Raw genomic sequence first — 25,870 nt, forward strand, 5'->3', positions numbered from 1 at the left:
TCACAAACCCCTATTACTTCTCTAAACACAAGTCACATGCATTCAGTGCACAGAAATGAGGACACACGGATGAGCAAGATCCGCTCGTGATTCTCCCAGAGACGATCATGTTCTATGGCCCTATGCCCTGTCCTGTTCCGGAACCTGCTATTTGTTATGTATTAACGCTTCGGGTTTCGTGTCAACAGGGACATCTGTACGTGGTTGACTTTGAAGAGTGCCCAGTGTGTCGTGGGAGATGCTCCTCTTGTCAGCTCCTCAGGGTGGCCTTTGGGACTGATTCTGGTGTGAACATTGCCATCAGGACATCCTCCATCCATTCAGCAAGATTTCCCCAGGACCTGATCAGCCACTGGCAACTTTCTGGGCACCAGGCATAAGCCGTGTACAAAACGGAGACCTGTGGAGACACATCCCTGGGCATCTCCCGGATCAGTTCTTTCTGTGACTGGGTGGGGCAAGGCTGGGCAGAAGGGCACACCCTTACTAGGTTTGCCCCCCACACACACACACTGGGACTACCCTGCCTGTCAGGTGCCCCTCTGTTCCAGGTTGGCCTGGCAGTGATGTCTGGGCATGACCCATGCGGACAGAGCAGGCCCCAGGGGAATCAGGGAGAGTGAGCCGGTTCCCTGGCCTGTGCCTCTGGTCTTGTGACCCCCTGGGGCAGGCTGCACTGGGTGGCTGTGTTATACCAGATTGAAATTGGGCCACCCCAGATAGTCCAGAGGCACCCACCTGCTGCCTGAACCTGCTCCCACGGAACCCTGGCCTAGCATCTGGGGAGGGAGGGGAACCCAGGTTTCCCTCCCACCGCCCAAGGCGTCAGGCTCAGGCCCTGCCCCCTACCCCCGGCCTCCGCCCCTGCCGTCCTACGCTCCAGCTCCGGGTGCCCAGGTAGCTCCGGAGCCCAAACCTGTCGGGCCGGTTTGAGAGCTGCAGGGACAGAGGGAGGAAGGCTGCCGAAGGATGCACAGCCTGCCCCGGGGTCGCCTGCACACTCCGCCGCTTGAGACGGACCTGCCTACACCGCTGCCCGCCTGCCCGACCCCATGATGCGCGCGCCAGGCCTCCTGGCGCCCCTGCTGGGGCTGGGCCTGGGGCTGGCGCTGAGTCTGCCGCCCCCGGTGGCCACAGACTGCACATCGCTCGGCCCCTCGGAGCGCCTGGCATTCTCCCCAGCGGCCAGGACCCGTTGGCTGGCCCCCCGAGTCAGGGCGCCCGGGCCCCTGGACCCCCTTTACGGCCTGGTGCGCCGCTTCCTGTCCGTGGTGCAGCTCAACCCCTTCCCTTCGGGTGAGTGCGCTCCTCCCCTCCCCTCCCCTGGTGCACCTCTGGCCGCTGGTCCCCAGCAGCCTCCCTGTCCATGGGCACGTGGAGGGGAGGGCAGGGTCCCCAGCATCCCGTCAGCTTTCTTCCTCCCAGAAGTCCTGGGGGGGGTGGTGCGGGGTACCCTAGAAAAAAGTTCCAGAACCTTCTGGTGTGACCTTGGGCAAGTCCCTTTCCCTCTCCGAACCTGTCTCTCCTCTAACTGGAGGACCTTCAGTTAGAAGCACATGACATTAACCTGGCTCATTCTCTGAGTCTGGGGGCACCTGGGGTTGAGAGGGCCGGGGGGGGGGGGGGACCTGGAGGGGAGGGCTGCTAGGCCAGGCCCCTTCTGGCCTTCGGCCCCCCCTCGAGGTCCAGAGCCTGCCCGGACAGACTCCCCTGGGGCAGCGCTGAGGCCCAGCAGGATGGCCTCAAAGAGCCCACTGGGCCTGGCAGTGGGGAGGGGTGACGCAGGGCCAGGGCAGTGGCTGTCCCCGAACTTTCAGCTTGGCTCTTTCCCCACAGAGTTGGTAAAGGCCCTGCTCAACGAGCCGTCCTCCTTGAAGGTGGATGAGGTGAGAACCAAGGCGGACCTGCTGGAGTGGGGCCTGGGACTGAGCAGGAGGGGTCGTCTGGCAGCTCAGTCCCCTCTGCTCGGTGCTTGCCAAGGTGGGGTCTCGGTCATCCCTCCCCCTCTCCAGGGGTGCTGCAGTGGCAGGCCTGGGTTCCAGCTGCAGCTCTGCCGCGAGACGGAACCTCCCTGAACTTCAGTTTTCTCATCTGTAAGATGGTAGCCGGGAGGGACACCGTGTCCTCCTTGCATTGACCACCAAGAAGAGAGGCACACCCTCCACCCTCGCTTCCCTCTGCATCCGGGGAAGCCAGGCTGGGAGGGGGGTCGGGACCTCCTGACACGTTGCTGCCCTGCCAGGTGGTGCGGTACGAGGCGGGCTACGTGGTGTGCGCAGTGACCGCGGGCCTCTACCTCGTGGCAGTGCCCACGACCGGCCTCTGCTTCTGCTGTTGCCGCTGTCGCCGGCGCTGTGGTGGCCGTGTGAAAACTGAGCACAAGGCGATGGCCTGTGAGCGTGGCACACTCATGGCCTTCCTGCTGCTGACCACCATCGTATTGCTGTGAGGAGCGGCCCTGGCTGGGCGGGAGGGAGGGCCGGCCGTGGCCCAGACCCTCGGATGCCCCGCGAACCTTTCCTCCTCGCCTTCCTCCCACAGGGCTGGTGTGGTCTGTGCTTTTGTCACCAACCAACGCACACATGAGCAGATGGGGCCCAGTGTTGAAGCTGTGCCTGAGACACTGCGCAGCCTCCGGGGCCTGGTCTCTGATATTCCTGGGGTGAGCACCAAGTAATGCCCCTGTCCCCAGGTGCCTCCTGAGCACCAGGCCCAGGCAGGACAGAGCAGAGGGGGTGCCCTGTGTTCATAGCCTACAAAGGGGAAAAGGTGCCCTTCCTCGCACACGTGGCCACCCCCTGCTGGGGAGTCGCTGACATGAGTAACTGCCCCTGTGCTGTCCCCAGGAGAGAAGGGGCTGCCAAGGGACAGGAAAGATGGCTTACAGCCTTGTGTTTGTCTAGGAGCTCGAGGCCGTAGCTAAGCAGTTCTCTGTGCCCCAGGAGCAAGTCTTGAAGGAGCTGGACGGTGAGAGTGGCGTCAGCAGGCCCCAGGGCCCTAATCTTGGCCTTCTCCTGGTACACCGTGTCACAGCGGGATGGCCCAGCTGGCTTCCCAGCACAGCAGGCCCCCTGCTGTGGGGTGGAGAAGCCAGCAGCACCCTGCAGAGCCAGGGCTGGGACCTGGGGAGCAGGATTGGGGTGGGGGTCGGGTCACCCTCAGCTCCTGGGGGCCAGCTCTGAGAATGCCCCATGCCCTGTGTTCCCCAGGGATTGGTGAGAGCATCGGCCCCACCATTCACAGCCAGCTCAGGAGCACCATGTACTCGGTGCTGGCCTCAATACACAACCTGGGCCAGGGTGAGCTGGGCCAGTGTCTTGCATGGGGTGGGGCCCAGCAGATGACCACGCGAGCAGGACCACCCTCACCCGGCCCTGGATTTCCAGCTGCCTACCCCACCCATGATGTCCCCATCCCATCATCCCGGATCCCCGTGTCCTTGGGCATCTCTGCCCACTTCCTGGTTTAACGTGCCCTGGGGCAGTTTCCACTGTGACCTTACAGGTCAATGACCACAGGTCCCTTTGGCCAGAGGGGAGGATTGTCCTTCCTCTTGCAGAGCTGCTGCGGAGGCCAGGAGCTGTGGCGTCAGCTCAGGCCAGGTGTGGGTCTCAGCCCTGCAGGTCTCCATGGACCGGCTCCGTGCCCTGAACAGCACCTTGGTGGAGCTGCAGGAGGGACAGCAGCAGCTGGTGCTGGCTCTTGAGAAGCACCGAGACCGCCTGCTCACCCTGCTGCAGCAGCCTGGGTGCGGGAAGGACTGCACAGACACCCAGGACCGGGCCAGAGCCCTGGAGCTGGCCGCTGACTTCACCCAGGTGCAGGCCAGGGGCAGAGGCTTGGGGCTCTGAAGGGACCCTCCAGCATCCTCATGGCCTAGGGTTTCCTGAGGCCCACTGCCCGGGTTCCCTCCCAGGCTGCTCCTTCCCCTCCTGAGCACTAGAGCCCAAGGCCAATGACCTTCACCTTGGCAGCGAGTCAGAGCTCTCCCCAGGACACACATGGTGCCTTGGACTGCATGCACACCGGCTCTGGCAGCTGGGCTGAAGCAGTCCCCACTTGACACCTGAGGGCTCAGAAAGGCACCCACCCCTCCCTCCCACTGTTCCCTAGACATCTCGCCCCTTTGCAGGTGCCCCCTCTGGATAATGTCTTGCATCACCTGAAGGGTGTCCCCGAGGCCAACTTCTCCAACATGGTCCAGGAGGTGAGCGCCCACTTGGGCCCCCTGACTCCTCTTCCTGCCTGGGCACTCACAGACGGGGACCTCAGTTTACCTGTTTTGAAGTGGGAATCCAGTTGAACCTGAGACTTGAGGCCACACCTGTCGCTTCGGGCTGGGGGCTCATGACGCCGGTCCTTGGCGGAGGCCGGCCTGGGGTGGGGTGGGCTGGGGGTCAGTGAGCCAGCCCCTGGCTGAGCTCTGCCAGGCAGGCGGGCTCTCCTGGGTGGAGACAGCCCTGGGGGAGGGTGCCGGTGAGTCAGCACCTGTGACCTAGAACCTGGAGTTGGGGAAACAGTGAGTCAGCCATACAGGTGGCTGGAGCGGGAGGTTCTGGGAAGAAGGAAGTGGGAGCTGAGGTGGAATGGCAGATGGGAGCTGAACTTCTGGAGACAGGGCTGGCAGTCATGTGCAGGATGGACGGGACAGGAGGGGAGAGCTCAGGTGACCTGTTGTCTGGGAAGGGACTGGGAGTTGGAAGGACGGGGTCTCTGAGGAAGAAGGGTGATACGTCAGACCGGGCTTTGCCAGACGAAAGCAGAGACCAAGAGAACCAAGGGACTGTGACCCGAGCAGAGAGCAGCCAGGAGGGATGCCCGCCCTCTGAGGCCTGGAGACTTGGGACCCCCGAGCTGGGACCCCAGCTGGAGGGTCGGAGGCACAACCCCCCTGGTTCCTGCAGGAGAACACGACCTTCAACAGCCTCCCTTTCCTGGTGGCCATGCAGATGGAGCTTGTGATCAAAGGTGCGCCCTGGGAGCCAGGCTCTTCCAGGGGAGAGGGGTGGGGCAGTGGTGCTCAGGGCTGTCCTCCCTGGCGGGCCCTCGGTAGGTCCCAGGGGTTCTTCCCTGGCCCCTAGGTGCCCTCTGCATCCCCTGAGACCTGTGGTTTCGGGCAGATCTGAAGGAGGCGGTGGCCCAGAAGCCAGAAGGCATGGGGACACTGGCTGAAGCGTTCCCCGAATTGGAAGCAGCTCCCCGCTGGAGCCAGGCCCTGGAGGAGTTGGAAGAAAACAGCCGTCCCTACCTGCAGGAGGTGCAGAGATACGAGACCTACAGGTACCCAGGGGCCCTGAGGCTGGGCAGGGTGGGTGTCCAGCCTCTCTGTGGCTGGAGCCCCACCTCTAGCCCCCGCCACCCCTGACTGCCCTGCACCTCTGCCTGTTTTAAGTCAGGACCCCTGATTCCTCGGGCCTCCGAGTCTCTACCTCGCTGTGTGCCGGGACCTGAGTAGCAGGGCTTCAGGAAGCATCCACACCTGCTCCTCTACACTCTAGCCTTGGGTCCCATACCAGCCCCTCCAGAGTTCCAACCCCTCTGTGACAGGTGGACGGTGGGCTGCGTGCTGTGCTCCGTGGTCCTGCTCGTGGTGGCCTGTAACCTGCTGGGCCTCAGCCTGGGCATCTGGGGACTGTCTGCCAGAGAGGACCCCAGCCAATCGGAAGCCAAGGGCGAGGCTGGAGCCCGCTTCCTCATGGTGTAAGAAGCCCCTACTTCCTGGGAGACCCTGGGCAAATGACCAGCCATGGGCCTTGGTGTCCTCATCTGCATCAGGGGGTTGGACCAGAGCAGGAAGGATGGACAGAAAACTTGCCCGCACACACACACCAGGGACAACTGTGGTCCTCAGGGGGCATGCTTCCCACTGGGTTCAGACCAGCACCTCGGGATCCAGGCAGCAGCACCGGCACCAGAAGGCAGAGTCCTATTTCTCCACCTTCCCTACACTAGCTGTTGTCTAAGAGGGTGCTACTGCTTACAGTCGGGCAGGCTGTTCACTGCACAAGGGTGACAGCCCTTGGGAGCATGGGGGCTGACTTCACCGCATGTTTCAATATCCAAGCCTTAGAGCCTGGATGGGGCTGTGGCAGTCTCACAAAAGAGCCTACAAGTCAATGGCACCTGGCCTAAGGTCCTTTCTGCCCATTGGGGTGCTGCTCCTGCTGGCCAGCCATGCCTGGTGACCCCTTTTGAAGGCTGGGTTCTGGATCAGGCCACCTCCACAGGCACTAGGTGCCAGGCAAACCTGGCTCTGTGCACACAACAGCTGTCCCCTTCTCTAGGCTTCCAGGGCCAGCAGGACCCCAACAACAAGGTGGGGTGCAGTGGGACCAGGAGGGACCTCCCAGGAGGCCCAGTCCCCCGTCCCGCTCCCCACCAGGCTCTGCCCTGCAGTCCACTCAGACCATGCTGGCCCTGGGGTGTGGCTGGGGACGGAGGGCTGGCCTGGGCAGCCACCCTGACCCCTCAGCCTGCCTCTCGCCCTCCCCAGGGGGGTGGGCTTCAGCTTCCTCTTCGCCGCGCCCCTCATCCTCCTGGTCTTCCTCACCTTCCTGGTGGGCGGCAACGTGCAGACCCTGGTGTGCCGGAGCTGGGAGAGCGGGGAGCTCTACCAGGTGGGCCTGTCACCGCTCCGGGGACCCAGAGCCGGCGGAGGGAGGCGTGGGCAGAGAAGAAGGGGCAAGAGGGAGAGAGGGGGGCAGAGTGGGCACAGAGACAGGAAGGCCCAGGGGACAGGACAGGGGAGAACCCGTGCGCCCCCAGACAAGGACCTCATGGTTCCACTCACACCTGGCCCCCTCCCTCCTCCCATTCTGAGCCTGGGGCCTGGGGCCCTGGGGCCCTGGTTGCATTCTGGTGGTGAGCTGGGGGCTGGCCTGGGCTCTCTCCGAGGGTCAGGCCAACCGACCACCCTCCCAGAGAGTCATGGGAATCGCCCCAGCCAGGAGGGGCCTGGGGCTCATTCAGGTTATAGGCTAGACCTGGTTCTAGAGTCCCCGAGAGGCTCCCCCCTGGCCTGCTCTGCCAGGGTGGGCTCAGGGGAGCGGGCAGCCTGGCCACCACACTCACCTCCGTCTCTCCCTGCCCATGCCCAGTTTGCAGACACCCTGGGGAACCTGCCCCCGTCCCTGAACCTGTCCCACCTTCTCGGCACGAGGAAGAATGTCAGCGTCCTCCTGACCTATCAGTGAGTGGGAGCCTGGGCTGAGGGCAGGAGGGCCTGCGGGGAGGGCAGAGTGGCTGTCCCCTGAGGGTGAGGTGGGCCACCATCCCCCTTCCTCTGTGTTCACCCTCCCCCCAGGCAGTGCAGGGAAGGGGCTGCCCTCTGGAAAGTCCTGCAGCTGGATGACTCCTACAACCTCGAGAAGCACCTGGATATCAGCCAGGTAGGAGAACATTCCAGAAGGCTGTGAGGACCTCTCCTGCAGATACTCCTCCTCAGGTCCTGCTTCTGTGGAGGCGCCGATTTTGGGAACCCAGGGAGTCTGGTTGAGGTGCTTGGGGCCTGGCCCAGGACTAGAGCCGGGCCCCTGCCCAGCACCCAAGGCCAGCCTGACCCCCAGGACTCTCCCTGTGCCTCCTGGAACTTGGGGCATTCGCTTGCCAGAGGTCACACAGGAAGCTGGTGGAGATGCTGGCCCATGCTGGCCAGGGGCAGCTCTAGAACAAACCAAGATGCCACCTCACGAGAGAGGGGACGTACTTTGAGAACATGGCTCTAAATGTGTGGAGGCTGTGAACCTCCCCTCCTGCCTCCCTTGGTGCCTAGTTGAGGTGGGAGGTGGAGCCATTTCTGAGCGTGTCCTAGGAAACCCCCACCCCTCCCTGGCCTGCCCCTGCTGCCCTGGGAAGCAGCAGGCTGACTTCTGATTCTGCTTCCTCCCGGGAACGCCCCCAACTCCTCTCAGGTCCACCCGGGTCTTGGTCCACGGGGCCCAGTCCCAACTCCAAGTCTTAAGCTGTGTGACCTGGGTCAGCTGGCTTAAGACCTCAGCTCACTCCTGTCCGCTTCTTGACCCAGAAAGGAGGTCCACTGAGCTGGCGTACCCTAGTGAGAGGCCAGGGACACTGCCCCAGGGTGAAGGCTGCTGGCTGGGGGTCCCGGCTCCAGGGAGAGAGGTCTCAGGCCTGGTCCTGGGAAGGGAAAGGGTCCAGCTCAGGGAAGAGTCTGGACAGATAGAACTTAAGGTCCTCAGAGTCCATCCGCCAACTGACCCTGGGGACCTTAGAAATGTCGTCCTCAAGTAAGAAAGCGACAGCTGATTATGCAGGGATCAGTGAGGCAGGCGAGCCTTCTGGGGCCCACTGCGTTGACCCCCCATACTGAGACCCCCTCCTAGGACGTGAGGGCTTTTCTGTCACAGTGGTGGTGGTGGGGAAGCAGCCTGGGGGAAGTAGTGAGCAGAGATGGGCTGCATTTTCTAATTTGCTGAGCATCGTCCAGCAGATGAACCCCCCTGTCTGGTTTCAGTTTCTCTCTGTTAAACTCTGAGACTGAACTTTCATGAGCCCTAAATCTCTTGCCGTGATGGTAGGAAAATGCCAAGGATCTTTCCTGGAAATGCAGTTGTGTCCTTCCTTCCTTCCTTCCTTCCTTCCTTCCTTCCTTCCTTCCTTCCTTCCTGTAGTCCACAAACTTGGGCCTCAGCCACTACGTGGGAGTCTCCGCTCTAATGCCCGGGGCTTGTGTCTAGAATAGGTAGACGAGGTCCCACGGTCACGGGGGCTGATGGCAGTTGACAAGTAGACAAATGAAAAAAAGATGATCTCAGAACCTGGGGCCCTGGAAAGACCTCAACTCTGCAGATGTGAAAAAAGAGGGGCCAGACAGGGAGGCCCGTGCTGGCAGCCTGGTGGCCAGTAGATGCAGTGCAGAGGCTGGGTCCTGGAGGGTGTGCAAGGAGGCTGGCAGGGGGTGGGGTGCGTCTGGGTGGTCCTGCATACCCAGCACGGAGGTCCTGAGGGCTGGTGACCGCTGACCGCCGGCCTGGGGAGCGTCTGGGACCCTGGCTTGCCATCTGGGCGTGCTCCCCATCCTCCCCCTCCTCCCCCAGTACACCCACAACCTGCAGCAGAACTTGCAGAACTTCAAGCCCAATGTGCAGAATCTGGAGCTGTTGAGCCCGGAGGCCCACCGGGACCTGGAGGCGCTGCAGAGCAGTGGGCTGGAGAAAGTCAACTACCAGGCCTTCCGCGTGCAGGTGGACATGGCCCCTCAGGTCCCCGCAGGGTGGAGGGGCCTCAGAGAGGCTCTCACCTCCCAACCCTCCCAGCCGGTCCGGGGTCCTCCCTGCTGGGAGCCGCCACGCCCTCGGCCCACCCCCAGCGCTGTTCCTGGTGCTGAGCCCCCTGCAGCCCGCGCTGGGCAGCTCCTCCTGGGCTCCACCAGAGGGCGCCTCCTTTTGTTGTTGTCTTGGGAAATGTCTGAAATGTGGCCAGGGGCCTCAGCACTCACCCCTCGTGGCCTCTCCCGTCTGCCCTCAGATCCAGAGGCCTGTGGTGAAGACTGACCTGGAGCTGCTGGCCCAGGAGCTGGAGGGGCTGGCCCAGGCCCAGGTGAGAAGCAGGCAGAGGAGGCCCCGGGGGTGCGGGAGGCCAGGATGCTTGCATGGGAGAGGGGATGAGGGCAGAGGCAGGGGACCAAGGGTCCCCTCACCAGTGACAGCTGAGGCTCCTAGTCCCCAAACTGGGCTGGAGGCTTTGCACCATCTGTTCCAACTCAAGCTCCGCCACCAATGGGCTGTGTGGCCTTGGATGAGTCGTTCAGCCTCTCTGAGCCTCAGTTTCTTTATCCATAAAAAGGACTGACGTCACCTCAGATCAAATGAGGTAACTGGCCTGATATCATGTGTATCCTATGCACACGCCCGTCATGGAACATGCAGGGACAGGTGTCGTGGGGACACCATGACAGATGCCCTCCAGGGGAAGAAATGGCATTTTGTATTCACAGATATTTAGAGTTTGGGAAGTTCTCTCTGAGACATCTCTGAGACCCTGCAGCAACCTAGCTTGGTGGGCAGGCAAGGAGCATCCCTTGGTGTCTGCAGATGCTACCGTAGCTGATAAGGGTCCCGTGGCTGACTAGGGGCAGACCTAAAACTCTCCCTGGAGCTGAGAAGTCTCCTCTTCTGCCTCTGATCCTAGCACTCCCACCTCCCCTCCTTGGAGAGTCTGGGTCAAGGATTCTCAGGCAGAGCCTGTCTTGCGGGGCGTGGGGGACATTCTGGTCTCTGTCCACTCTCAGGGCAATTCTTCATTGGGGCAGCAGCTGAGAATGGAGGCCCTTGGGATTGGAGATCTCTATCAGGAGAAGGTTGTCCCCCGGCAGAACCTGGTGGTGAGTCCTGAGGCCCAGGGGCCTGCGGCCTGCCGGGGAGAGGGCAGTGAGAGCAGGGAGGCCCTGGGGGCCACATGCACCCCTCGCACCCTCCCCCACCAGCATGGTCTCTCCCCCACAGGCAGAGCTCAACCTCAGCGTCAGGGCCCTGGAATCTGCTGCCCCGCGTCTTCAGGTGGCCGCAGGGGGTGGGGCAGTGGGCTGCAGACGGAGGGAGGGCCGCGGTGAGGTGGGAAGGAGGTGGGGTGGGGGCCTTGGGGACCACCACTCAGTCTCAAGGTCCTCAGCGCTGACCCCACCCTGCTAAGGTGAGCGGTGACTTGTGGGGAGAGGCTGGCTGCTGTCCTGCTCCCTGAGGGGGACAGAGCTGAGGCTCCTCTCCCTCCAGCTGCAGACCGCGGACGTCCTGAGCCATGTCGCTGACCTCGAAAGGGAGCTGCCTGCCAGGGCCGCCCGCATCCTGATGAACGTGAGTGGGGCTGGGGACCGGGCTCCACCCCAGCCTCTCCTTTAACCCTGACCCTCACGGTGGCTCCCAGGGAGGCCCATCCTGCCCTGAGGGTGTCAGGCCTGGGGCAGGGGCCTCCTGGCCTCCTGGGCCTCCTGGCCTCCTGCCAGCCTGGGCCTCCTCTTTCTTGCAGGAAAGTGCCTGCTTCCTGAGCCGGGAGTTGAGCTACTTCTCGCAGTACTTGGCCTGGGTGAGAGAGGAGGTGAGTGGGGGCTTGGACCTAGCCTGGCCTCAGAGCAGCTGAGGATCACCCACGCCCAGGGGAGCAGCTGGTCACCCTGTCCTTTGGAGGTGCCCCAGGCTTTCAGGGTTGAACCCAAACTCCCAAACCTGGCATCGGCATGCCTGGTTTTGCTGGCTGATCTCTGCCCGCCCACCTCTGCCCAGCGCCAGTGTGAGCTGGGAGGGCCCTGGCCGTCTAGATCGTGCCGTCCACGCCGTGCCCCTGCCCTTCTGTGGTCAAAGCCCACCTCCTCTTCCAGGCGCCCGCTGGCCACAGCCTCTGAGAGCTGTCCTGGCTCTGCACTGGCCACAGGGGGCTGGCCTGGTCTGAGTGTGTCTGTGCACATGCATGTGTGTACAAGCACATAAGGCCATGTGGGCAAGCACGTGCACATGTATGTGTTGCTGTCCAGTGAGGGTCACTCAGAGCTCAGTGCTGGGCACAGGGTGGGCCTAGCACGGGCCGAGCCACCAGAGCCAAGGGCAGGAGCTGAGCAGGAGCGGGAGTGTCTCCATCTCTGGGCCTGCACCCTGTGCCTGCCCAGGACCACTGCCCGCATCTGTGTACAGTGTGCAGGGCCCCAGCCATGTCCTGTCCACCTCTTGCTGAATGTGAGGCGCACACCTGAGGGGCAGGGGTATCCCCATGTGCCTGCCTCCTTTTCCAACACAGGTGACTCAGCGCATCGCCACCTGCCAGCCCCTCTCCACAGCCCTGGACAATGGCCGTGTGATCCTGTGTGACATGGTGGCCGACCCCTGGGTGAGTGCCCTGGCTCATCAGGGCCTGTGGACATGGAGGCCCATGGATGGGCAGTGTGAGCAGGCCATGAGGTGGCCCCAGCCCAGGGCCTGCTCCCAGCCCTCCCAGCGCTGGTCACAGCTGTCCCCGTCCCTTGCTGAGCCAGTGCGGAGGCTACAGAGCAGCAGGGAAGGCCACCTGGCCAGCTGACTGACCTCACACCCCTTCCAGAATGCCTTCTGGTTCTGCCTGGCCTGGTGCACCTTCTTCCTCATCCCCAGTATCATCTTTGCTGTGAAGACCTCCAAATACTTCCGTCCCATCCGGAAACGCCTCAGGTGAGGGGCTGCCAGGATCTCAGGGGACAAAGAGGACACTGGAGGCCCAGGAAGGAGTCTTTATAGACACTGGACCCTCATCCCCTGCCCTACCTACTCCTGAAACCTGGCAGAGAAGAATCATAGTCTAGGCCTGAAGAGACACATGCACTAAGGAGTTCCATGGCCTGGAAGTCCTCCCCTATGTCTGCCCCACATCCTTCTTACTGTAACACATCCACCCAAGCATAGCATCTTAAAACTCTTCCTCTCTCTTGGAGGGCCTCAGAGGCAGGAACATCAGGACTTGGGTTTGTCCCTGTGTGGGAGCTGGGGTTCTGTTCTGGGGACACTTTCCTTTTGCTGTGCCGCAGCTCTACCAGCTCTGAGGAGACTCAGCTCTTCCACATCCCCCGGGTCACCTCCCTGAAGCTGTAGGACCCAGTAGGTGAGCTGCTGCACCCCTCAATTCCTCCATGCTGGGGGCTCAGGGTGGGGAGCAAAGGGGCTGGGACCAGGGGTCTCCGAGAGGGCAGGGAGGCTTGGGGACCTGGTGGCGTCTGGGTCCGGCTGTGGCCATTTGGCAGTGGATCTGACAGGCGGGAGCCCTGGTCCCTGCCCCCCAGCACTCTTTCCTTCCTAACAGGGCAAGGTGCCCCCTGGGACTGCCTGTCCCCCCACTTTGTTTCAGCCTGGACTAGAGGACTTCTGTAGCTCTTGCCCTAGAGCCCAACCTGGCCCCAGATCTGGGCTATCCCCCAATTCCACCTTCCCTGGCCCCATCCTGCCTGTTCCCCTTCCACCCTTCTCTGCTCATAACCCCCTTCATTCACCTCCCAAATCATACAGCGCCTGCAGGTTCCTCCAGGTGTCTCGCCCTTATCCTCCTTGCTGCAATACATCAGCACCAAGAAGCACCTGCTCTTCACCTATTGGAACCCCTTCCCCAGCCCCTTGGGTGGGACAGAAGCCCTGCCCAGCCCTGCCCTGTCCCCACCTGGGCCCCCCCTCTGTTCCTCTCCAAGCTCCTGCCTCTTGCCCTCACCTCCCATCAGCCCAGATTCCCTCCTGCTCCCTCCCCAGCCCTCTCCCTCCTCCTCCAGGGAAGTCCTTCTCTCCCTTTGTCCCCTCTTTATCTTGTCCCCACTATTATCTTGCTGGCCCCAGAGACTCCTCTACTCAACCAAACTCATCAGGCCACCAGGCCCAGGTCTGGGCTTGGGCTCTGCCTGGTGTCCCCTGAGCCCTCCACTGCCCTGGGCCCCAGCCTGGACTTAAGGGACCTCAGTGGGGTGAGTGGCCTCTACGGCCCGAGCCTCTGCCTGCACCGGGTTAGGAGTCCTTGTGTCGGCCCGTCCCCTCCCTGCGTCCCCTCCCTGCGTCCCCTCCCAGCACTGCCCCTTCTCTCCTGTGTACATGGCTGAGGCCATCCCAGCCCGTCCCCGTCATCACCGCCATGCTGAACCGAGTTCCACAAGGGAGAGAAGAGATGGCAGCTCTCCGTTCCCTGGAAGCCTCGGCTTGGGGTCCCAGAAGCCAGGTCTCTCAGGCTGGGTCCCTGAACACAGCTGGGGTTTAATGAGGGTTGTGGAGTCAAGAGTGCCGAGGCCTCTTCTGCCTTCAGGCATCCAGGGATGATTCCAGCCACCAGCAGGGGAGCAGCACCCATCTGGGAGCCTGCCCAGGAGCAGCCAGACCTGGCCCCCAGCCTGGCTCTGGTGCTGGCTGGCTGGGCACCAGGAACATGCACTGCAGGTCCCTCACCTCGGTGTCTCCTTTCATAGCATAGAGGCACCGTAGCCCCATGGAGGGTTGTGACAATTAAACGTGATTTGTGGAATGCCCTTGGCCGAGGGCTGCTGTTTTCCATCACGACTTAGCTGGACCAAAGGCAGAGCCAGGGTCTGGGTGGGCACAAGGGAAAGGGGAGATGGGTCCGTGTTCGAAGGCCAAAGCCCATGACAGCGGTGGTCTTCTGAATTTCTGGGAGTGTCTGTGTTTAATTGCATCTTACAAACCAGCAACAGATTTTCCACTGGGAATCAGGGTGGTGCCTATGTGACATCTCCAACAAGCATCCTCAAATTCAGCACAGTCGCTCTTCTTGGCTTTCCCCAGAGGGTTTTATTTGTTTGTTTTGATGTTTGCTCGCAGGCCGGCTTGTGCAGAGGAAGTGGCACCCTACATATTAAAAATGCAATGGGTGCCATGGCACACACCTGTACTCCCAGCAACTCAGGAGGCTGAGGAAGGAGGGTCACAGGTTCAAGGCCAGCCTCAACAACTTAGTGAGACCCTAAGCAATTTAGCAAGACTCTGTCTCCAAATAAAAATAGAAAAGGTCTGGGGATGTAGCTCAGTGGTAGAGCTCTCCAGCACCATAAAAAAAATGAAGTAGAAATAATGTAAAAGTCATGTCCAGTTCTCTATTATAATTGCCTCTTGTCATCAATATATTTAAGCATAGTTTTGCCTTTTTGTTTTGTTTGTGGTGAGAGGGATTGAGCACAGGGCCTTGTGCGTGCTAGGCAAGCTCTCTACTGCTGAGCTCCATCCCAGCAGCAGAGTTATTTAAAGTTGAGTAATTCCCTTGTATGGAGACCCATGGGTCTGTTTCTAGCGGCTGTTTTTCCCCTGGGTTTTGTTCAATTTCTCGTATCCCTCTTTGGGTACTTGGTGGATTTTGACTGAGTTGGGTACTCACTGTATCTGAAACCAGTAGGAGGCCTAGGATGAAGTTCTCTTCCTCCAGGAAACCTATGTTTACATCTGCAGGTGTCTGGGGACCTGGCAAACCAGGTCGCTTGAGTCCACTTGTGGGAAAGAGATGATTTTTCCGTCCCTGGGCGGAATTCTTCATTTTCACTTGATTCATTCCTAGCATGAGGGTCTCTGGGATCCCAGCCCAGAGTACAAAAGACTTGCCGGGCACACTCCTCTCGTGGGCCTGGTTTGTCGCCCCAGAAGTTGTTCAAAACTCTGCACCTTTGCGGTATCTTCTGGAATCAGCAGACCCTCTAGGGAGAAAGTAGCCCCGGTGCTGGGCACAGGTCTCTGGATGTCCTTCTTTCCCAGGTCTTGGCACTATGATCCGTGGCTGTCTGGTTAGCTTCTTGGCGCCCTCAATCACCCTTAAATAGACCTACATAAGTATACATTGTAAATATTAAATGTATACATTATGTATATTAAATAAATCAGTAGGTTAAAAAGCTGCTGGCTGCTGTGCAGGTGCTTCTGTGTGTGTGCACGGAGGTGTGTACATGTATACATGCAGTCATCTGAGCAACTTTTAAAGTTGTCCTCGGCTGGGAATTTGGAACAAATCACCTTTCCACCATTATCAGAAGTAATGGTCCTAAAAGTCGATTTTGATATTCCTCCTGAGAACTGGCCAGTGGCCGCTACACTTCAAATCTAGTAACCAGAAGTCCAGCCCAGCCCCGCTGAATGCTGGTTTTGCACCGGAGCTTGTTCAGAGAGCACCAGTCGTTCAGGGCTGGGGACGGCAATCAGCAGTTGACAAAGAGGTGGAAATGATGTGGGAAGGTCGCCTCATGATCTGGTTTTAGAATGTTGGGATTCTGCCAGGCAAATTCTACTTCATAGGTGAAATAAAGTCCCCATGATCACAGTCTCGTCTGTCACTCCAACAGGAGCAGACGTCAGGGGTCCTGAAGGGGGCAGTTGACATATGTGCTTGAGCAGATGAAGCTCCATGATGTCTCTGTCTGGTTCAAGTTCACATAAGTGGACTCGGGTTCTCTGGAGCTGAGCCTGGGGGTTTCCTGTTGGATGAGCTGCTGTTTCCATTCCCTGCGGGAGCACGGGAAGGAGGCTGTGTCTCCAGGGAGATCTGATTCAGATGACCTTGATGTCCCTGTGGCAGAAGAGATGACAGATTGGGGGCCCTGGGAGTTCTGCCAGGTGCTCCACCTGGCTGCCCAGCACAAAGCCCTGTGGCAGATTTTGCCCAAGAAATGCCACATGGGCTAGGACATCTGAGGTCCCTAGCAGTGGCTGGGTGTGCAGAAGGAGGGCCACGTGATGGGGCTGGGACAATGTGACTTCACCTGTATTCACTGAGCTGAGTATCCATTAGGGAGTGTGCTACACACTTACCTGAACTAATGACCAGGTGGCCAGCGCTACTCAGCTACTTGGTTGAGAAAACCAGAGCATGGACCCTGAACAGGGGCTGAATACCAAGGGCGCCACCTACCCAAAGGGACCCACGGTGATGGCGGCCTTCCAAATCCTCCGCGCCCAGCCTGACAGTCTGTGGCCCTGCTCAGAATGACAGTGTCCCTGTTCCCACCTGCTAGAGCCACGGCCCTCTGCTTAGCGCCTAGGGCCTGCCTTTCCCTGGGCCCTGCCTCTCCAGGCTGGAATGCCAGGGACTGACCCGGGAGGCTGGTGGCCAGCCTGCTCCCCACACTATGTGCTGCTGGAACCAAGCCCCTTCGGAGGTCCCCAGTCCTCCCTTGGCTGTCCTGGAGTGCCATCCTGGAGCACCTGACAGTCCTCTGTCCTACACATGGTGACTGAGTTTCAGAGCCCTGGGTGAGGAGGGAGGTGGGGTATGCCCGGGGAGAAGACCCCCACCCAGCCTTGACCTGCGCCTGAGTGACACACGTGGTAGGGGATATGGGGAGGGTCATGGGGTCCTGCCCACACGGAGGGGGCTGGCAACCAGGGGCTGGGGTTAGTGGAGGGGTACTAGAGGATGTGAACTGGGCCCTAGGGGGATGGTGAGGAGTGCCCTTCAAGCCACAAGGAAGGTGGGCCTGAGAGCCTGAGGTCGTGTCCCGGGCCCGTGTAGTTTAACAAATCCAGTGGCTGATGTGTCAAGGCCCTTCCCCTGCACAGTCCAGCAGGTGGGAGATAAGCTGGTGGCTGGTGGCAGAGCTACGGAAAGGATGGGTGGCCTCCATGAAGGCCCTTATGACAGTCGGCATGGGGTCTTTTAGCTCAGTCCCAGGAAGCCACGGGGAGAAGGGACAGAACTTAGCCAAGAGAAGGCAAGTCTGCCATTGGGCACCGCGGGTTCCTTGGTCCCTGAGAATCCAGGCAGGGGGGCCGGGCTCTGGAGACCCTTGGATGCGCCCCCAAAGAGAAAGAGATGGAGTCTGCGACCTCGCCGAGCTGAGGTCAGCTGGAGGCTGAGCACAGCCCTGCGGGCAGCGCACCTCCCACCACTCCCACCTTGGACAGGAGAGTGGACGGGAGGGGCCAAGCTGTGTGATGTGACGCGAGAGCAAGAAGTGTCCTCGGCCTCAACTGTCCCTAGGGCTCTGGGAGGGCAGTGGGCAGAGAAGATTTCAAGGAGATACCCCTAAGGTGCTTCTGGTAGGTTCCAAAGCCTCAGCTGCACCAGCTCAAGTCATGTGACACTCCTGAGTTTGCAGCGCCCCGACAGGGGCCTTTGGGGGCCTCAGACATTCTCAGTGCTCCCATGAAGACGGGCTCCATGTGCACAGTGAGCCCCCCTCCAGCCCCTGGGCCTTGCTGACAGGCAGGGGCTTCCGGGGGAGGAGCAGCCCACTCTGACCCAGCACTTCTCTCTTTCCTCCACCTCCTCGGCCAGGGCCCAGCAGAAGCAAGGGCTGAGGAAAGGACAGGGGCAGGGGGCTCCACAGATCAGGGGTCCTGGGGAGGAGGGACTTGAACTGGGGCCTAAGGCAGAGGGGTTATGGACAGACATTGAGGAAGGGCCAGAAGACCCCAAGACTTGTGGGCAGAGGTAGGGAAGTCCCTCACCTGGACAGGGCTGATGCAGCCACTCTGAGAGTCTTGGGGGGAGTCTGTGAGGCCCAGGTGGGGAGCCCCACTTTGGTCTTTTCTGGTTCTTATTCTCCAGAGGCCCAGCAGAGAGACCCCAGGGGCAGTGCCTGGAGACCATGAGGGCCAGAGGAGGAAGAGAGTGTGGTGACACAAGGACCCTGAAAGGGCACATGCACCCACTTCCGTATCCCATGGGGGACGCCCACCTCAGGGGGCTGCAGGGCAAGTTCCCAGAGCACTGCCACCTCCACCACCCCCATCCCCCTGCCCCTGCCCCATGGCCCAGCGGAGAGAGGGGAGTCCCAGCCTGTTCTGTGCAGGTCGCAAATCCCCAGGAAGGGCCTCTGAGCAGGGGAAGTTCAGTGACTTGGGGACTGCAGAGGGCCTGGCCCTGGTTCTGCAGCCTGTGTGTAGGTGAGGAAGTGTCCAGGCGGATGGTGGGACTTGGCGCCTGGTGGGCCAGGCAGGTCTTGCCCACCGCGCTCCATGGGGTAAAGGAGTAACCTTTACTCACGGGCCCCGCCACTGACCAGCCCGGGACTGGCCGACCTTTTAACTCTTCCGGGTCTTCCTGTCATTATCATAGAGTGGGACAAAGACAACATGCTCATCAGACCCAGCTTCTGGAAGTTGGCTGGGAGGAGTGGCAGGGCTGTCCCTGTCCCTGAGGCAGGGAGCTTGGTCCCTACCCCAGCTGCCGAGGGGCTCCCCTCTGTCAGGCAGTGCTGCTCTGGGACTGGAAGTCTGGGGTCTGCCCAGCTTATAATCCTCAGGGAGCTTCTGGCAGACACCTGGACTGTCATCCCCCCTCTGGGGACAGTCCTCCTTGCTTCAGTGGGTCAACAGCTCCAGGCTGTTTTCTTCCCTGGAGCATCTGAACACTGAAGCTAATTGGCTGGCTCAAAAGAGGGGGTGGGGAGGGCTGCGAGCTCCTGAGCACACTGCAAAGGAGGGGGCGGCCAGGGCTCTGTTGCCATGGGAACCACAGGCACTGCACAGGCGGGCTCCTCCGGGCACCCAGAGGGGAAAGTTGGCAGAGCTTTCAGGCATCCGGCTCCTGGGTGCTTTCCCCAGGGCTGAGAAGAAGCTAGGGAGCCCGCCCCCCTCAAACGGCAGTAAGACCCCCTCTCCCAGGGATCCCCGGGGCCCTCACCTCTCCTCTGCCGCTGCCATCCTCCCAGAGCATCTGGTGAGGTCCCTCTGCTGCCCTGAATGTTCTCCGAACCTCAGAGCCAGGCAGCCAGGACAATGGTATTTGGGAAATAGGAAAAGTCCACGCTCCGGGGAGACTCCCACTCTGCAAGGATTACCAGGGTGACAGGGAGGTGATTCAGGGTCCTGAGGGACAGAGGAAAGAGACGGAAGGACCCCTGAGTGTCACCCTGATGATTTTGCCCCGGGCTGTTAATCTGTCCTGGTGGCAAGCCCCCCTACAGAGCCACAGCAGCCAGGGCGAGCTTCTCCACATTTGTGTCCCAGGGGAGGGGCGCAGGACAGGGAGGGGCCGGCCTGGAAAATGCCACCAAGAGGCTCCTAGAGCTCCCCTGGCAGGACAGGACCCCTGTCCCGGGAACAGCTCCCACCAGTTGCTGCTCCTTGACCCAGGGCACCCCCTGCACCCTGTGCACCCCCAGTTGCAACCTCCCCTGGTAACAAAGAAGAGGGGTCATGAGAGAGAGAGAGAGAGTGAGTGAGTCAGGGACAGACACCTGAGGGGACATGACCTGGAGGACAGGACAAGGGGCCAGGATTTGAAGCCGTGTACAGAGAGAGCCTGGGAGGGGACCAGAAAGATGCAAGACAGACTCGTGCACATGTGCGTGAGAGGGAGAGAGAGGGAGGGGGAGAGGGAGAGGGAGGGGGAGCAGGAGGGCGGAGCGCTGGGAGGCAGGGAGGGAGGGTGGGGTAGGGGTGTGGGCAGGGGGCGGGGGAGAAGCCACCGGTGACAATTACGTCTGGGTCCAAGCAAACATGAGGCAGCTGCCAGCCGCGCCGCCGGGCAGTCCTGGTTGCCTGGGCTGGGGAGCGGGGCGGCCAGCAGCAGTTCCCGCCAGCACCTGGGATGCAGCGGGACAAGGTAGGCGCTGGCCAGCTAGGGCTCTCCTGGGATGTGGAGGGGACGTGGGGCTTCTGGGGACTGCTCGGGACCGGGGATCCTCTTAGAGGTTCCTTCTATGACCCCATCCTCTGCTGTCCCCTTTAAGGTGACGTTGAGACCAGGGCTGGAGGGCAGCCCTGTGGCTGGTCCTGCCCAGTTAGGTCCCGGGGACAGGGGTCAGGCGGCCGGGAGCTGGCTTCCACTGTCCTGAGGGTCAGGGGAGGCAGGACACAGGAGGGGTGTCTGGTGCTTGGAGGAGGGCCAATGAGTGCATCTTCCGGTTAACTGCTCAGTAGCTAACGAGTGCCCTCTTCTACCAAGGACCCAGAGCAGCTGTCCCTTCTGGTGGGGCTGCTGGGAGGTTGGAGAGGAGGTGAGGGAAACCCCTGACACAGGGGTCAAGAAATAAAGGTAGAGGAGGGCAAGGAGGAAGAATTAACTGTAGGCAAGAAAAGTGAGCCAGCCCCCAGCCCAGAGTTAACCCTCAGAAAATGCGGTCCAGTGCCCTGCAGCTGCTCAAAGGTGCGGGACAGTTTTGCTCTGAAGGAAAGAAGAAGCACCAGAATTAGGTCTGGCTGCTCAGATCACCCCCAAATAACAGTGGTTAGAAAAAGGTTGATTGCAATTTTTCTCATGCTGATGTCGAGAGGGAGGTGATACAGGGCTGACACAGACCGCCCCCCCCCCACCCGTCAGCAGGGACCCAGACTCCATCTGTCTCCCTGCCCAACATGGCTGCTGGCGCTCCAGCCAGCACATGCAGGTAGAAGTAAGGATAAAGAAGGAAGGACAAAAGGACCCAAATAAAATCAAGGTCTTGTGAGTAAGAAAGAATGAATACTGGGCTGGCATCTCTTAATCTCGCCTCCCAAGAGAGGGCTTCCTGCCTTTCCCACCCATGAAGACAAGCAGCCCAGAGAGGGCTCGAGGCTGGCTTCAGATCACACCGTCCCAAAGCCCAGGCTGCCCCGGCCCTGTCTAGTCTGTTTCTCAGGGACACCAGGAGGATCAGCAGAGGTGATGATACGAAGCTTTTGAGCATGGTGACAATGAACGTTGAAAAGTTGCTTTCTCTCCTGTCACCTCAAGTGTCCCCAGTATCTGCGAGGAGGGCAGAGCAGACGCGGAGAAACCTCAGGCTTTACCAAGGCTCCCTGTCCACCCATGCTGTGGGTAGCCCAGGTCATGTGACCCGCGGTTGGCGTGAATGCTGGCCTGGTGCGGACTACAGCCTCACCAGCAGCCCCAGGACAGAGTCCCCGGGAGATCATGCAATGCAGTGTCCACAGGCAGGGACTCCTACCATCCAGCGGCACCCAGATGTGCATTCCAGCTCTGTCCACCCACAGAGGATGGTCCCCCTCCCCTTGCCTCTACTGCTGGAGATCACCCCTGGAGCTTGGCCACCAGTGTCCCTGCTACATGGGCAGAGTGAGTGCCCTGAGTCCTGCAGGTGCATCTGGCCCTTCTCCTGGCCATTGTGGCCCCCTCTCCCGCCCTACACCCGCCCCACAACCAGTTCGTGGGTCTCACTGTCCTTCTGCCCACAAGAGGCCTTCCTGTGTAGGCCTGGCCAGGGACAGGAGTGGAGCCCACACCCCTGGGTGCGGGGCCAGGCAGGGTCAGTAGATCCCGGGGAAGCCGCCCCTGGAGATGGGGAACTACACCTTCCTCTCCAGGGGCGGCGGGGTCTGCCGTCAGCACAGGCAGGGGATTGGCTCCTCTGGTCACTCTCGCCAGCCCCTGCCCCCAGCCCTGCCCTGCCCTGCTCCCTGCTCTCCCCAGCTGCCCGTTCACGAACCCTGGTTCAGCCTTGGGGGTAGGCACTGCCGCTCCCAGCCCACAGACACTGAGGCCCAGAAGGGGGATCACATGTGGCAGCACCAGGTCCCCATGAGCATGAACTCCACCAGCTCTTAGGAGAAGGCAGGGAGCCTGGGCTGGGCTCACCGTGATGGGCGCGAGCGCCGTCCTGGGGCTCTGGGGGGCTATGTCCTGGAGGCCCAGCTCAGCCTAGGAACCTCTCCTGCCCGGCTCCAGCCTTCTTGCAGGAACTTGTGCAAAATGGGTCCTAAATTGCTCCCTGGTTTCCAAAGCCACTGAGAGCGCAGGTCAGGAAGTGGCCCTGCTGTCCAGGTGGAGTCGAGGAGAAGGCCAGGGTCGAGGGGCAGGAGCCCTGAAGTTCCCCCCTCCCTTCTGCTCCCATTTTACAGATGAGGAAGCAGAGGCCCGTGCTGGCTGGCAAGCACTGTTGTCGCTGGGATTTGAACCCCGCTCTGCCTCATTCTAAGGCTTGGGTCCCAGGGCTCCAGCTCCAGGGGAAGACTTCAGGGGGCCAGGGCATGCCCCTACCCAGGTGACCGGGAAGCTGCCCGCTCCCAGTCCTGGGGCCTGGCTCCTGCCTCCCCTTTCCGGGCTGAGGATTCAGGAGCGTGACGGAGAGGACCCCAGGGTTTTAAACTCCACCGCCCTTTTCTCTCCAAAACCATCCCCGAGAGTGGAGAGCTGCCTTTCTGACTCCGAGGCTGAGGCTGGAGCCCCCTGCTCCCACGGACCACCACCAGGCTTCTCTGGGGGTTCCAGAAATGGCCTCTTCGAGGGGGAAGGGTACCCCTGCCTTCCAAAGCAGAGAAAGAGGGGACCAGAGAGGCTGGGCACAGCCCCTTTCCTGGTGGCCCAGCCCCCGGGCAGGAGGGAGGCACCTGACTCACTGTGGTGCCCACCCCCGCCCCAGCAAGCTGATGTGCCCTAGAACAGGTGCGTCTGTCAGCTGTGCTCAGCCTACGTCCTGGAGCCCACAGAGCCACGTGACAGGGAGGAACCGAGGGACCCGCAGGTGCCAGCTTGGTGGGGGGGACAGAGCTCAGCTGAGATAGGAGGACCTCAGAAGGGGCCCTGTCCCTCCCCTCGGTTGGCTCTGTCTCCCCTCTCGGATCTGCGGCCTCAGCTCTCTGCCCAGCTGTCCCCTCTGCCAGAGGGGACGAAGCACTGCTGGCCTTGTCTCCAGCTCTGCCTGTCACCCTTGCCTCCAGCAATGGGCAGTGGGTGGCCACCAGAGTAGATCCAAGTCCCTCTGCCACTGATGGCACACCCCACGCTCAGCGCTGTTGGACAGGCACTCAGGGCAGCCAGATGCTAGCCAAGACTCTGCCCCCGTTTCTCTGGACTCAGCCCTGCTCCCTACACCCTTTAGCTGTGTGTCCACAGACAAGTTGCTCAGCTTCTCTGTGCCAAGCGCTTTTTATTTTCCTGAGGAGATATCACCCACCTGGATGAATGAGATCATCTGCCAGCTTGCTCAGCTGAGGGCTGCGTAGAGGTGGGGTGTTGACGCCATTGCTTTCTGGTGGCTGGGTACCGCCTGGGAAGGCCAGCCAGCCCCACTGGTCAACTCTGGGTCAATGCGATGCCCCCTTCTCAGGGTGAGGGAGCCTGTGCCTTGGAAAAGTTGGCAGCCGTCAGTCTCAGGCCAGGACGGCAGGTCTTGCCTCTTCTGCTCCAGCGCTCTGAGAGGGCCGAGGCCGGGGCGTGCAGCACGTGGGTGGGTGTGCAAATGTGCCTGCGGCTGTGGGGACCCGGCCGGCTCAGCCCCCTGCTGACAAAACAAGCCACCTGGCCCACATCTGTCTGTGCCCAGGGTGGGTGACGAGCTCGGGCTCCCAAAGCCTCCCCATCCCAAACCCGGGAGCCCGCACGACACAACGCCCACCACTGCTTCCCGCCATCTGTCCCGCATGATGGAAATAGAGCCAACCACAGTGGGCGCCAGGCGAGACGGCCCCACTGCTGCAGCCCCTGAGGATGGGGAGACAGGTGGGCAGGCCCAGGTCCTGGCCTCGGGCAGCACCCCGGGAGGAAGTGGGTTGAGACCTTGGACCTCCTTACTCGATGGGCAGGACCAGGGTTTTCTTTGTGTAGGATAAGCCCTGGAAACCTTAGCTGCACTTCCAAATAGGATGAAGAGCTTTATAGAGTGGCCCAGGCTCCCCTGAATCTAACCACGAAGCCCCCGAAGGGGTGGAAATCTCCCAGCAGATCCCAGCAAGCACCTGCTGAGGGCAGCAAGTCTGTTACTGGCCATGCACTTGACCTCTCCCCCTTGTCCTGGGCAGCGGCCTGATGCAGGACCAGAGGGTGAAGACCGGTGGTGGTCTCCCTCTGGGGCTCTGTGTTCACGCCTCTCCTAACCACTCAGAAACCAGCCAGGGAGGCCCTGAGCAGTCGGACTCTTTGTCCAGGCAACCGAGCTGGGTCGTGAGGGTCCCAGGTTCAAGGTCCCCTGAGGTCAGCCCTCCAGTCTGACTGACCACAGACCTCTTCCCTCTGCGCTCGGCGGTCTGACACTATGCCAACTGGCCTGAAGCCCACCCCCAGCCAGGTTAATTAACTTCAAACCAGTGTAAACACTGTCTTTTCAACAGGTAATCTCTTTAGATATTATTAATGAGCTATTTTTGCTTCCGGTACACAAATATTTGAAACCCAGTGCGTGTTTACACAGAATATCACTTCTCAGTTTGGACTAGGTCCACACCACCTGTTCAATAATCCTATGTGGCTGTGGCCACTGTGTGGGGTAGCTCAGACCTTCAGGGGTCACTGCTGGGCCAGGTTCAGCTGGGATGAGAAACACAAGCTTCTTAGCCTGTTTGTCCTCCCCTGTTATAGTCCATTTTCACTTACTATTACAAAATACCTCAGGCAGGCTGCCTTTTTAAAACAAGAGGTTCACTTAGCTCACAGTTTTGGAGCTGGAAGTCAGAGAAGCATAGTGCAGGCTCTGACGAGGGTCCCTTAGGCTGCATCACACCATGGTGGGAGTGCATGTGTTTTTCTGAGTCTGGGGTCTCTCCCTGTCCTTATAAAGCCACAAAAATTCAATCATATCCCCACACCACTGACCTCATCTAACCTAACCATTTGTCAAAGGCCCCACCTCTAAACATACACAGTCCTGTTAAGTTCCCACCCTTAATTAACGTCAGGCTCTGGGGACTCAACTGCTACATGGGTTTGGGGATGAATCATAGTCAAGCCACAACATCTGCCTTTGCTGTTTGTGCCTTACATGCTTCACCATGTGCTAGTTATTTTTTCTTAATTAACTGGCATTTCAAATTCTAATACACTCCCTGGAAGGGGCATTTTTTTTTTCATACCAGGGATTGAACCCAGTGGTACTTAACCACTGAGCCACGGCCCCCAGCCTTTTTTTTTTTAGTTTTATTTTGAGACAGAACTTTGCTAAATTGCTGAAGCTGGCCTGGAACTTGCAATCCCCCTGCCCCAGCCTCCCAAGCTGGGTGGGTACCTCTGTGCCAGCTGAAGGGGCATCTTTCAGTCAGTGCTGTAAAGGGAAAGCTGACAGCTGTCATGGAAACAGGTGGCCCAGCAACGCCACAGACACAAATCAACTGCGTCCCGTTTCCACCTGCGTGGCCTGAGGGGGCCAGGCCCTCTCTTTGTACAGAGGTGGTGAGGGGGAGCTGGAGGGGTACTAAGTCACCTCTCATGCCATGCAGGGGCATCTCCTGGGAGCCTGTGACCTCGGGGCATTAAACAGGTCGGGGGGTGCTCCTGTCAAGCCAGGGAGAGCACATACCTGGGGTCCTGGTGGGCTTGGTAAGAGGGTGTGCAGAGGAGCCTTTTCAGGATTTGGGCTTCAGGCGGGGACTTGGGTAATTCTGAGGAACCTCACTGTGTTGGAATGAGCTTTCAGTGAGTGACCTCTCCTGACACGTAACCCAGTGCCAGCACACAGCAGTGTGCCACCCTGCTCTGGGGAGCCCAGGTCCTTCCCCCACCCCCTCAGGCCAGGGGGACTTGGAAGGAAGCTTAGACTTGCCCTGGCCTACCT

At 60.5% G+C, this 25,870-nt stretch overlaps 2 protein-coding genes across 2 annotated transcripts in view; both read left to right on the forward strand.

The window, feature by feature from the left end:
- The first annotated feature begins 1,037 nt into the window (after window positions 1-1,037).
- Window positions 1,038-12,904, forward strand: PROM2 (prominin 2). The gene is made up of 24 exons (XM_081265507.1): window positions 1,038-1,296; window positions 1,837-1,886; window positions 2,243-2,445; window positions 2,542-2,662; window positions 2,904-2,967; window positions 3,210-3,299; window positions 3,616-3,818; window positions 4,133-4,207; window positions 4,905-4,968; window positions 5,121-5,280; window positions 5,548-5,700; window positions 6,494-6,617; window positions 7,098-7,189; window positions 7,304-7,388; window positions 9,057-9,203; window positions 9,487-9,558; window positions 10,250-10,342; window positions 10,464-10,517; window positions 10,731-10,811; window positions 10,984-11,052; window positions 11,746-11,835; window positions 12,046-12,152; window positions 12,506-12,579; window positions 12,778-12,904. Exons 1-23 carry the CDS (start codon window positions 1,053-1,055, stop codon window positions 12,567-12,569), a joined length of 2,505 nt encoding a protein of 834 aa, XP_081121633.1. The 5' UTR covers window positions 1,038-1,052; the 3' UTR covers window positions 12,570-12,579; window positions 12,778-12,904.
- Window positions 12,905-19,886: 6,982 nt separating this feature from the next.
- The window catches only part of KCNIP3 (potassium voltage-gated channel interacting protein 3), a gene marked incomplete at its 5' end in the record, with an annotated part of 77,074 nt that continues 71,090 nt past the window's right edge, over window positions 19,887-25,870 (forward strand). Inside the window, one exon of the mRNA XM_081265500.1 lies at window positions 19,887-19,992. Coding sequence (XP_081121626.1) covers window positions 19,887-19,992 — 106 coding nt within the window. The remainder of the gene's footprint in view (window positions 19,993-25,870) is intronic.

This window comes from Spermophilus citellus, assembly GCF_964194105.1.
Source record: "Spermophilus citellus genome assembly, chromosome: 13".
Lineage (NCBI taxonomy): Eukaryota > Metazoa > Chordata > Mammalia > Rodentia > Sciuridae > Spermophilus > Spermophilus citellus.

What these genes read in the sequence shown, in the direction of transcription:
- PROM2 (XM_081265507.1), top strand. Translation starts at nt 1,053, where the DNA reads ATGATGCGCGCGCCAGGCCTCCTGGCGCCCCTGCTGGGGCTGGGCCTG. An exon ending in CCTCCTTGAAGGTGGATGAG is followed by an intron (nt 1,887 to 2,242) that starts GTGAGAACCAAG and finishes CTGCCCTGCCAG; the next exon opens with GTGGTGCGGTACGAGGCGGG. An exon ending in CCGCCCGCATCCTGATGAAC is followed by an intron (nt 10,812 to 10,983) that starts GTGAGTGGGGCT and finishes TCTTTCTTGCAG; the next exon opens with GAAAGTGCCTGCTTCCTGAG.